We start from the raw sequence: 13,430 nt of genomic DNA, 5'->3' as shown, positions 1-13,430 counted from the left end.
AATAAAATAAGATAAATAAATTAAAAACATTTTCTTGAATAAAAAAGAAAGTAAAACAATATAAAAACAGTTACATAGAAACTAGTAATTAATGAAAATGAGTAACATTAACTGTTAAAGGTTAGTACTATTAGTGGACCAGCAGCACGCACAATCATGTGTGCTTACGGACTGTATCCCTGCAGACTGTATTGATATATAATGTAGGAACCAGAATATTAATAACAGAAAGAAACAACCCTTTTGTGTGAATGAGGGGGGAGGTTTTTTGGGTTGGTGCATTAATTGTAAGTGTATCTTGTGTTTTTTATGTTGATTTAATTAAAAAACAACAACAACAAAAAAAAAAAAACCTGATTTGGGTGGGCAAAGCACAGATTAAGTTGATTTCAATTAATTTCTATTGGAGCTGTTGATTTAAGTTACAAGTGTTTTGAGTTATAAGAGCTCCGTCACAGAACCAATTCAACTCTTACATAAAGTAAAGAAAATGTTGATACAAAGAGCAGAACATTTCTGTAAAAAACTATAGTATCAATACTTTATTTATAACAATATTCTTTTTAAAATACATGATTTTTGTACAATATTGAAACAACAAAAATAAAGTGCAAAATTTAAATTTTTTCCTAGAGGTTGATAACTTGATCATAAAAAGAGACAGTAAGATTACTTTTTGTACAGCTTTTCCTCCCATTTAATTTGTGTAGCACTTGCAAGAATCAATGTATTGTCAAGTCATTCCAAATCTCCTTTGAGTCTCCTCTATGCCACATAGGTGTACAGATTACGGTCTTCTGGTGTCCTTGCCAAGTATTCTCTATCTATAAGTACCTCTATGCGCTTTTTGACCACCACGGGGCTGGGGAGGAAGTGTGCCTGCAGCTGCTGAGTCACCTGAGGACACACAACGCACAGCAATATTAGACTTACTTTAATGATCCACAAGGGAAATTGTTCCACACAGTAGCTCAGTTACAAATGATGGAAAGGATAAGGATGGAAAGGATCATGTACACAAAGCGAAAACAAAAGGTATAAAGTAGACTAAAATTTTACCATAGTAGCAATATAAAATATAACATGTAAATATTACATATTATATATACAGTATATAATATATACTGATATAGTATATATACAACATATAACAAATCCCAATTACCATGTACAATATTACAGTATATGTAACAGCTGCAGCATAAAATAAAGAGTACCGTAATTTCCGGACTATAAGCCGCTACTTTTTCCCCTCGTTCTGGTCCCTGCGGCTTATACAACGGTGCGGCTTATTTACGGCCTGTTCTTCTCCGACACCGACGAAGAGGATTTCGGTGGTTTTAGTACGCAGGAGGAAGACGATGACACAATGATTAAAGACTGACTTTTCATATACCGGTAGGCTGGTTATTTGGATAACGTACAGGCGAGCACTTTGTATTACTTTGCACCGTTGTATTATTTGTACTCTGCACGAATGCTGTTCGCCATGTCAAAGATGTGAAAGTTTGATTGAATGATTGAAAGATTTATTGTTAATAAATGGGACGCTTTGCGTTCCCAAACAGTCATCTCTGTCTCGACAATCCCCTCCGTGGTAGCAGGAACCCCTATATACTACGCTAATTACACATCAAAACCCTGCGGCTTATAGTCGGGTGCGGCTTATATATGGAGCAATCTGTATTTTCCCCTAAATTTAGCTGGTGCGGCTTATAGTCAGGTGCGGCTTATAGTCCGGAAATTACGGTAGATCCAGCAGAAAATATACATTATAAACAAAGAGAGAAAGCTAAAATAGCGGTCAGGTAATAGACAGATATCATCTATTGCTGTATGGCAGAGGTGTCAAACTCAAGGCCTGGGGCCAGATCTGGCCTGCAAACACCTGGAAATGATGTGTCATTAAAGTACTTCATATTTTCTCACTAAATGCAATGGATTTTTTTCAGAAAAAAATATATGTACTGCTTGAAATTGCATACCTTTTAAACTTTAATACTACCCATTATTGCAACAAATATTACAGTATATTATCATACTTTCCAAACATGTGTTTGTCTAACTAAAAATAAACACTTACGGTAAATATCTGCTTGACTTGTGATTTTACAGCAAACTACCAATCAAATTAATAAAAATTACAATACATTTTACGGCGTTCTTTACAGCATATTACTGTAAATTGAAAAAAACTAAACAATTTTTGCATTAAAATTCTGTTGACTGAGCTGCCATATTTTTACAGTAAAATCATGCTTTTAACGGTGTATTGCAGTAAATGGAAAGACGGTACATTTGTTTTTACGGTAGAAAAAAACTGGCAGCAAAGTTGCCAGAATAACAAAATAACATGTACTGTTTATCCATGAACAATATAATGTTGTAAAAACCAATGTCAATTTAACACAAAAATTCTGGCTGCCAGCTTTTCCCGTAAAACCCCTGCAAAAAACAGAGGTAGTTTTCCATTTACCGTAAAATTTTGTAAAAACACTATTTTACAGTAATATTTTGTAAATGTAAAGTTTTTACTGTAAAATCGACAGTCTACTTAAAACAATTTGTATAATTGTGTGAATGCTCCAAACATTCACACATATGGTTTTCTACACCAAAATTAAAAATTAATTTCTTCTTCTCCAGATTCTGGCGCGCTCTACCTTCCACATTTTTCACCCGATTCAAACTGTTCCAACTTCAAACTGTTCAGCCTATTCGGGAATCGCAAGCTTCCCCTTGACAAATTCCAAAAATTCCAAGAATTCCAGGTTTTCTGGGACAAAATTCCACCATTTCCACATTTTTCAACCTATTCAAACCATTCCACCATCCTGGAAATTCTAACTACCCTTTTTCCAAGTGAAAAAAAAAATCTAGGATTTTCCAGTATTCCTGGTTTTGCAAAGCCCTATTTCCACCCTTTTTTCTAGTGAAAAATCAGTTCATTTTTCAACCCACTTCACCCGTTCCACCGTCAATACATTCCTCTTAATTAGGACAAAAAACGAAATTGTTTTTTGAACTGGAAAAATTCCCGGTTTTCCCGAAATTGCGTAATACCATTTCTCAATTCAACATGTCACTTGTATACTTCATAATTTCTCGACCGATTTGCAAAATTCCAACACCAACCATTTCAAGTCATTCAGAACATTCAAGTTTTTTTACCATGAATGTCCTGAATAAGCTAAATTTGTTGGTCTAAATCGGGCAAGAAATGTTGAATACCATTTACTACTTCAACATTTCTTGGCCGATTTAAACAATTCCAACACCAAAAAATTTAGCTTATTCAGGACATTCATGCTACTAATCATTTTCAAAAATATCCCGCTTTTCCCCAAAATTCTCAAATTTCCAGGAAGTTCCCATTGAAATGAATGGGACATTCCAACTTGCACAATTCCCACATTTTTCAACCTATTCAAACCATTCCAACATCAACACATTCCTCTTATCCTGGACATTCAAACTAACACTTTCCCAGGTTCCAAATTCTGGTTTTCCTAGAAATTCAAACTCTTCCACATTCAAACCATTTAAAAATTCAAACTATTCTTACATTCATACTACATTCTGTCATCATTTCAGTTCAACTTCAGAATTTGAGTATTCACACGCAATTCCTTCAGGAATTGCCTGATCTAGTTATTAATGAAATCCAGAGGTATGTTCATACATTATTCCCTATTACAAGCAGCCCTCTGATGGGAGCCATAACTGCCATGTGGCCCTCAATGAAAACCAGTTTGACATCCCTGCTGTATGGCCAGTGATTATACAGCTGGCTGGAGTGCGGAATGAAAGAGTTCTTGAATCGCAGTGTGGGAACGAAGCTGAAGGAGCCCGTTGGAGTGAGCCCCGCTGTCCCTCAATTGTCTGGTGGAGTGGGTGGCCAGGATTGTCCATGATGGCGATGGCGGTGGGGGTCATACTTGCCAACCTTGAGACCTCCAAATTCAGGAGATTTGGGGGGGGGGGGGGGGGGGGGGAGTATATTTATAGCTAGAATTCACTGAAATTTAAGTATTTTATATATATATATTATATATATATATATATATATATATATATATATATATATATATATATATATATATATATATACATACATACATATACATATATATATACATATATATACATACATATACATATATATATACATATATATACATACATATATATATATATATATATATATATATATATATATATATATATACATATATATATACATATACATATATATACATATATACATAAATATACATATATATATATACATATATATATATATACATATATATATACATATATATATATATATACATATATATATATATACATATATATATACATATATATATATATATACATATATATATATATATATATATATATATATATATATATATATATATATATATATATATATATATATATATATATATATATATATATATATATATATACATATATACATATATATACATACATATATATATATTGGAGGAATTCAAAGTCACCCGCTCCAGAGAGGTAATGATGTACAGAGACTCCGCAGATGTCAAGGTCGCCTCGGCAGGAATCGTTGTTAAGACCGGGAGGAAGTGGCAGGCACAAGAAGCCGTTAGCAGAGCAGGGCGCGGCTGAGGCACAAAACCTTGTTGGGTACTGTGGCAAGGGGAAGGGCAGGCCTCGGCAGCTTTCCAAAGCCACGTTGGGACCGGGCCCGTGGCAAGGAGAAGCGCCAACTGGTCCAAGAGGAGATCCGTGCAGAGGTGGAGGAAGAACGTTGCTGCCGGATGGTCAGCATGTCCAAACAAGGGGCGTGGACAAGGTGGGAGCATGCAGAACCTCGAAAACTCACCTGGGCAGAGCTCTGGAGAGCTGAACCTCTGCGCACAAAATTCCTCATACAGTCTGTGTACGATGTCCTCCCATGCCCCGCCAACCTGCACATCTGGGGCCTAGCAGACACTCCGGAGTGTAAACTGTGCCAGAGGAGGGGCACCTTGGAGCACATCCTGAGCTGTTGCCCAAAGGCACTAGGGGAGGGGCGGTATCGCTGGCGCCACGACCAAGTTTTAAAAGCCCTGGCGGATTCTATCTGCGCAGCGATACAAAACGGCAAGTCCCAGGCCGCCCCGAAGCAGTCAATCACCTTCATCAGAGCAGGACAGAAGGCAAGCCGCCAGCCCAACTTCTCAGGAGGGCTCCTGGCCACCGCTCGTGACTGGCAGCTCCATGTTGACCTGGGAAGGCAACTCAAGTTCCCGGCCAATATCGCTTCCACGTCACTCCGCCCAGACATGGTGTTAACATCGGAGTCAACCAAGCAAGTGGTGCTACTGGAGCTGACTGTTCCCTGGGAGGAGCGAATTGACGAAGCAAATGAGCGAAAGAGGGCCAAATACGCTGAGCTCACTGTAGAGTGTCGGAGTAACGGCTGGAGAGCCCGCTGTGAACCAGTCGAGATTGGGTGCAGAGGTTTTGCTGGTCACTCACTACAGCGTGTGTTCAGAATCCTTGGCATTAGAGGACTGCAGTCGAGAAAAGCCACCAAGAACATCCTAGAGGCCGCAGAAAAGGCCTCCCGGTGGCTGTGGATCCGTAGGGGGGATCCGTGGTGCGCTACTTGGACACAGGCCGGGGTCTGATCACCCCCGGCTGGGTCGCCCGGGCGAGGGTGTCTGATGATTAAAGACCCGAAACACCCTATGACCCCGGGTTTATCACTGATGACGTGTCCAAGCATCACCGTGAGGTGTATTCAAGTTCTATATATATACATAAATATATATACATACATATACATATATATATACATATATATATATACATATATATATATACATATATATATATACATATATACACATATATACATATTACATATATATACATATAAATACTTGACTTTCAGTGAATTCTAGCTATATATATATATATATATATATATATATATATATATATATATATATATATATATATATATATATATATATATATGTATATATTATTTTTTTATTATATATATATAAATAAAATACTTGAATTTCAGTGTTCATTTATTTACACATGTACACACACATAACACTCCTCTCTACTCATTGTTGTATTTCAAAGTGCAATGCTTTGCAGCCAGTAGCACAGCCTTTGAAGGAGCATAGGTACTGTATGGGCAGTGTAATATTCTGGATTGGAGTCAATAACCAGGCGAGGTGATGAAGTTACGTCTCTTAACTTCATACTTCAGAACCGACTCCCACAGTTGCCGTCAGTGTGCGCAATACAACGTAAACCGTTGGCCAACCAAAAAGTAACCACAAAACACTATACTGTAGTTTTCTGTGGTTACTTTTTGGTTGGCCAAGCGGACGTGACGACAGGCTGTCGTCACTCAGGTCCGCACGGACCTGGAGGTGGCGTGCCTTAAGTCCGGCTGAAAATCGGGAGAAATTCGGGAGAATGGTTGTCCCGGGAGAATTTCGGGAGAGGCACTGAAATTCAGGAATCTCCCGGAAATTTCGTGAGGGTTGGCAAGTATAGTGTGGGTTCAACATCTGACAAGGAAAACCAAAGAAACCGGATTGTGTATTCTCACCTCGGCCACTAAGATGTTGTGCTGTATCTTCCTCCTGGACTTCATGATGCGCACAATGGCTGCGTCGATCATGACCTTCCTGTCGTCATCCACTTTCTGCCTCGTCTCTTTCCTCTCGGGGTCAGACTCTCCTTGTTTAGCAGCGACTAGAAGTGCACAAGGACAGGTTGAGATTGGAAGACCTTTCAGGGCGTTCATGTGAGCGCCTTCCTCAGTTACAGGGTTGCTTCCAAGAACATACAGTACAGGCCAAAAGTTTGGACACTTTCTCATTCAATCTTTATTTTCAAGACTAATTACATTGTAGATTGTCACTGAAGGCATCAAAACTATGACACCAGTGAAGTGAAAACCATTTCAGGTGACTACCTCGTGAAGCTCATTGAGAGAATGCCATGAGTGTGCAAAGCAGTAATCAGAGAGTGGCTATTTTGAAGGAACTAGACGACCCCGAAGGGAATAAGTGGTAGAAAATGGATGGGATGGATGGATACAATATAAAACATGTTTTCAGTCATTTCACCTTTTTTTGTTAAGTACATAACTCCACATGTGTATTCATAGTTTTGATGTGACAATCTACAATGTAAATAGTCATGAAAATAAAGAAAACGCATTGAATGAGGAGATGGTGTGTCCAAACTATTGGCCTGTACTGTATATACTGGTGTGGGCCACGGTATTGATGATCATGCACACCTGTCTGTATTTTGACTCTGTGCACTTTGGCAGTAAACTGGTCATTCACTGTGAACATGTGTCCGTTTTCGATCTCCTTAGACTTGGGCTCTTTGGAGAGGACTCTCTGTGTTGGTTTCCCACAGGCCAAAGACTGCAAAGCACGCAGTAACTCCCATTTGGGAATATCTGTCTCGTGGTGCATCTCCTTAAAAAAAACAACACACGTGTTGACAAAAATGACAGTTTTGTGCGCGAGACGGCGGCGGGGGTATTGCGCGACCAACCTCGTAAGTGTAGCTTTCCCTGTGGTTGAAGAGCATAAGGATGGTCATCTGGAAGGTGGAGACCTGCAGGATGGTCTTACGGGAGTTGGAGCTCGCCACTTGTGTCGCTCCCACGCCTGCTTCGGAACCATCCTCCTGCAAGGTAAAAGAAAATAATAGATGATAAAATGAACTGGAAACCTCATGTAAAGAATATACAACTTTAAGTGGCAAGAAACACGTCAATCATGAATAAAGCAAAACATGTTCTAGACCAGGGGTGTCACTCATTTTAGCTCAGGGGCTGCATGGAGGAAAATCTGTGCACACGGACTATTGAAATCAGACAACTTTAGATTGTTTTATTTGTCTTACTTTGGCCAAAAATGAAACAAACATATTCTGAAAATATTACAATAAAAATGTAGAAAAAATACCGGCGGCGGTAAAGTTTAGATCCATGAAGGAAAGAAATTAAATGAACATTTATAATTTAATACATTTACATATGTATAAAAATGTGTTTTCTTTTGTATTCTTTTTTAAAAAATGAATTAAGTAACGTTTATGACAACCTTTTTCCAAAACAATATACAGTGGGGCAAAAAAGTATTTAGTCAGCCACCCATTGATTGTCAATGGGTGGCTGACTAAATACTTTTTGCCCCACTGTAGAATGTGAGATATAACAGGATAATGCATACATTTATTATTTGTTTTTAAAACGCTTACAAAAAAGTGGGACCCCAAAAAGTTACTGTGGGACCCCATTTTTATGGCTTGATGGGGTCCCTCGGACCCCATTTTGAAAATGGAGTATTGGTGCGTGCAAAACAGCAGCAGGCTGCTGTGCCTGCAGGCCGGATTTAATACTAACCAAATATCATCCCGGGGGCCATAAATCATTCATTTTTGGGCCAGATCTGGCCTGCCGGCCTTGACTTTGACACATAGGTTATAGACCGAAAATCACTCCATATTCTTTACTGTTCACTAGTGTTACATATCTAAATTATTGTGTAGAAATATGGGGAAACAACTACAAATGTGCGCTTCATTCGGTGTTACAAAAAAGATCAATTAGAATAATACATAATGTTGAATATTGAAAATATTCAAACCCTTTATTTATTGAATCACAAATATTGAAATTCAACAATTTAGTGCATTTGCAAACATCTAAAATTATGTACAAAGCAAACTATAACCTGCTAGCCAAGAATGTACAACAATTCTTCTTAACAAAAGAGGAGAAATATAACCTAAGAGGAAAATCTAATTTAAAACATTTGTATGCACGTAAAACACTTAAAACCTTTACTATGTCCGTATGTGGAATTAAATGATGGAATGGATAAGCAAACAAATCAAACAAAGCACCAATATGATTCAGTTTAAGAGACTGTTCAAACTACAAGTGTCCACAAAGTACACAGAACAATAATCATGAACATTTTGAACCCTTTTTTTTTCTTTTGAGATAAAAATGATTTAATATTTGTTTACTTACTATGGTATATTATTTATTCACTCTTCTGTTGCACAGAACAAGGAAATGGTAAAAAAAATTGCTATGGTAGGAAAAGGGGCAGGATTAAATAAGATCAGCTTCTTCCTACTCCTTTTCGGTCGTGCTGTAATGAAACAACTGGAAATATGTGATGCATTACATCACAGGTGTCAAACTCAAGACCTGGGGCCCAGATCTGGTCCGCGACATCATTTTATCTGGCCCGCAAACACCTGGCAATGATGGGTCAACAAAGTACTTCATATTTTCTAACTAAATGTAATAGATTTTTTTCATTTTGACAAAAAAATAGTATGTACTGCTTGAAATTGCATGCCTTTTGAACTTTAATAATATTCAATATTGCAACAAATATTACAGTATATTATCATACTTTTACTGTTTTGTCTAAATAAAATTAATAAAAATACTTACCTTTACAGCACTCTACCCATCAAATTAATAAAAATGACAATACATTTTACATTGTTCTTTACAGCATATTACTGTATATTAAAAAAAATACAGTTTTTTGCGTAAAAATTCTGTTGCTGCCAGTTTGTGACTGTAAAATCTACGGTTGTTGTTTTTAACAGTTTATTACTGTAAATGGAAAGACGGTACATTTGTTTTTACGGCAGAAAAACTGGCAGCGAAGTTGCCAGAATAAAAAAAGAATGTGTACTGTTTTTCCATGAACAGTATAATGTTGTAAAAACCAATGGTGTTGTTTTTAACGGTGTATTACTGTAAATGGAAAGACGGTACATTTGTTTTTACGGCAGAAAAACTGGCAGCGAAGTTGCCAGAATAAAAAAAGAATGTGTACTGTTTTTCCATGAACAGTATAATGTTGTAAAAACCAATGTCTTAACACCAAAATTCTGGCAACTAAGTTGCCAGCTTTTTCCGTAAAATCACCCCCAAAAAACAGTGGTACTGTTTTTCCATTTACAATAAAATGTTGTAAAAAAAAAACAACACTATATTTTACAGTAAAATGTTGTAAATGTAAAGTTTTTACTGTAAAATCTATTTAAAACAATTTATATAATTAATAATGAAATCCATAGGAAAGTTCATACATTATTCTGTTACAAGCGGCCCTCTGATGGCAGCCATAACTGCCATGTGGCCCTCAATGAAAACCACTTTGACATCCCTGCATTACATTGTATCGTATGCATGTTTGAAATAAACTGAACTGAACTAACTGCACGAAAGATATCGTGATACTCCCCTTCGTTAAAAAGAGTCACATGACACCCACCTTTTTCAAGGCACCGTAGAACGTTGCAATTAGGTCGGCGCCGCCCATGTGATGCTGCAGCGTGAGCTGTCGACCGGTGTGTTTGGCGAGGTAAAACCTGCCGTAACACAACATTGAGCTTCTGAACACAAACTATGTACTGAAATGTCAAAGAGTGACTAACACCTTCTAAAGACTTCAAAGGCGTGTTGGGGGGAAGAAGGAATGGTGCATCTGGGCGTCGCGGACTGTGTGGGCCAGTAACCAGTCGTGAGGACTCGGACAGTCAGGTCTACGCCACATAGAGAGGCCTAAGAAAGAAGCAGGCACCATTGCATTGTAATTAATCAAATAAGCATTTCTTATAGTAGAAACTGCAACTACAAATTGTAATCCTGCTTGATTCATCACACATTTGGAAGATAGTAGAGTTGCACAACACAGACGATATAATTGTCTCACATTTTGGAGACAATAGAGCTTTTAATACTTCATATTGTGATAATGCATGTTGATCACACGTGTGTTTTAACGTCCTCAATGTAGTAGCGCCATCGCTAGCTGCAAACAGTGCAAAGCCGCATTTAAGTCAGCAATCCTCGCCTCAAAAGTGGCAAATAAAGCTTTCTTACACATCTAATTATCACTGAAGGATGAGGAATAGCTGAAGATGCGACACTACACCATGTAGTAGGATACAATAAGGAGTGTTAACCACTAAGCTAAACAGCTAGACAGGTGGGCGGATCGATACAAATATCGCAGGCAACGATACCAAGTATTGTATCAGTTTATGGTCGATAATACAGTGATTTGATAAATCCTTTTTATTATCCTAAAATCTTTTGTCGTTTTTTGTTATCGTTTACAAACTGGGGAAATGAATAACCTGGACAAGGGAGGGTTTTAAGGGCAAAACCAAAGGATTTCAATCACAGCAAATAGTAAGACATATCATTGAAATATTTAATGAATAATGTTATATCACCATCCTGTGTTTTTGTCTGATTATAAATGTGATCAAAAATGTAATAATTTAATGATCTTGAACATTTGAAGTATCATTATCACAGGGGTGGCCACACTTTCTGCAGGCGAGCTACTTTTCAATTGACAAAGTGGAGGGGATCTACCTCATTCATATACCTGTATATAATTTATATTTATTTATTTATGAAAGAGAGGTTTTTGTTAACAAGTTAAAGGTGTTTAATGATAATACAAGCATGTTTAACACATACAGATTCCTTTCTTTCATGAAGACAAGAATACAGGTAAAAGCCAGTAAATTAGAATATTTTGAAAAACTTGATTTATTTCAGTAATTGCATTCAAAAGGTGTAACTTGTACATTATATTTATTCATTGCACACAGACTGATGCATTCAAATGTTTATTTCATTTAATTTTGATGATTTGAAGTGGCAACAAATGAAAATCCAAAATTCCGTGTGTCACAAAATTAGAATATTACTTAAGGCTAATACAAAAAAGGGATTTTTAGAAATGTTGGCCAACTGAAAAGTATGAAAATGAAAAATATGAGCATGTACAATACTCAATACTTGGTTGGAGCTCCCTTTGCCTCAATTACTGCGTTAATGCGGCGTGGCATGGAGTCGATGAGTTTCTGGCACTGCTCAGGTGTTATGAGAGCCCAGGTTGCTCTGATAGTGGCCTTCAACTCTTCTGCGTTTTTGGGTCTGGCATTCTGCATCTTCCTTTTCACAATACCCCACAGATTTTCTATGGGGCTAAGGTCAGGGGAGTTGGCGGGCCAATTTAGAACAGAAATACCATGGTCCGTAAACCAGGCACGGGTAGATTTTGCGCTGTGTGCAGGCGCCAAGTCCTGTTGGAACTTGAAATCTCCATCTCCATAGAGCAGGTCAGCAGCAGGAAGCATGAAGTGCTCTAAAACTTGCTGGTAGACGGCTGCGTTGACCCTGGATCTCAGGAAACAGAGTGGACCGACACCAGCAGATGACATGGCACCCCAAACCATCACTGATGGTGGAAACGAAAGCAAATTTTGCATTTCCTTTGGAAATCGAGGTCCCAGAGTCTGGAGGAAGACAGGAGAGGCACAGGATCCACGTTGCCTGAAGTCTAGTGTAAAGTTTCCACCATCAGTGATGGTTTGGGGTGCCATGTCATCTGCTGGTGTCGGTCCACTCTGTTTCCTGAAATCCAGCGTCAACGCAGCCGTCTACCAGCAAGTTTTAGAGCACTTCATGCTTCCTGCTGCTGACCTGCTCTATGGAGATGGAGATTTCAAGTTCCAACAGGACTTGGCGCCTGCACACAGCGCAAAATCTACCCGTGCCTGGTTTACGGACCATGGTATTTCTGTTCTAAATTGGCCCGCCAACTCCCCTGACCATAGCCCCATAGAAAATCTGTGGGGTATTGTGAAAAGGAAGATGCAGAATGCCAGACCCAAAAACGCAGAAGAGTTGAAGGCCACTATCAGAGCAACCTGGGCTCTCATAACACCTGAGCAGTGCCAGAAACTCATCGACTCCATGCCACGCCGCATTAACGCAGTAATTGAGGCAAAAGGAGCTCCAACCAAGTATTGAGTATTGTACATGCTCATATTTTTCATTTTCATACTTTTCAGTTGGCCAACATTTCTAAAAATCCCTTTTTTGTATTAGCCTTAAGTAATATTCTAATTTTGTGACACACGGAATTTTGGATTTTCATTTGTTGCCACTTCAAATCATCAAAATTAAATGAAATAAACATTTGAATGCATCAGTCTGTGTGCAATGAATAAATATAATGTACAAGTTACACCTTTTGAATGCAATTACTGAAATAAATCAAGTTTTTCAAAATATTCTAATTTACTGGCTTTTACCTGTATAAGTTGGTGTATTACCTGATTCTGATGACTTGCATTGATTGGAATCAGACAGTAGTGATAACGTCCACATTTTCAAATGGAGGAGAAAAAAAGTCCTCCTTTCTGTCCAACACCACATGAAAGTGGTTGGTTTTTGCCATCTTATTTGTCCAGCTTCCATACTCCTTTTTATACACTTTACAAGAAATACATTGGCGGCAAACTCCGTAGCTTGCTAGCTAGTGCGCGACAACTTTCTGAGA

At 38.0% G+C, this 13,430-nt stretch overlaps 1 protein-coding gene across 1 annotated transcript in view; it reads right to left on the bottom strand.

Moving 5' to 3' along the window:
* Positions 1–553: 553 nt before the first annotated feature.
* The window catches only part of LOC133631358 (cullin-3-B-like), a 28,847-nt gene continuing 15,970 nt past the window's right edge, over positions 554–13,430 (bottom strand). Inside the window, exons 11-16 of the mRNA XM_062023551.1 lie at positions 10,503–10,627; positions 10,338–10,434; positions 7,579–7,713; positions 7,313–7,499; positions 6,614–6,759; positions 554–897 (exon numbers count right to left, since the gene is read on the bottom strand). Coding sequence (XP_061879535.1) covers positions 766–897; positions 6,614–6,759; positions 7,313–7,499; positions 7,579–7,713; positions 10,338–10,434; positions 10,503–10,627 — 822 coding nt within the window. The 3' untranslated portion in view covers positions 554–765. The remainder of the gene's footprint in view (positions 898–6,613; positions 6,760–7,312; positions 7,500–7,578; positions 7,714–10,337; positions 10,435–10,502; positions 10,628–13,430) is intronic.

Source organism: Entelurus aequoreus, linkage group LG16 (assembly GCF_033978785.1).
Source record: "Entelurus aequoreus isolate RoL-2023_Sb linkage group LG16, RoL_Eaeq_v1.1, whole genome shotgun sequence".
NCBI classification, from domain to species: Eukaryota; Metazoa; Chordata; class Actinopteri; order Syngnathiformes; family Syngnathidae; genus Entelurus; species Entelurus aequoreus.
The sequence above is the reverse complement of the archived record's forward strand: the minus strand, read 5'-3'. Positions and strand labels throughout refer to the sequence as shown.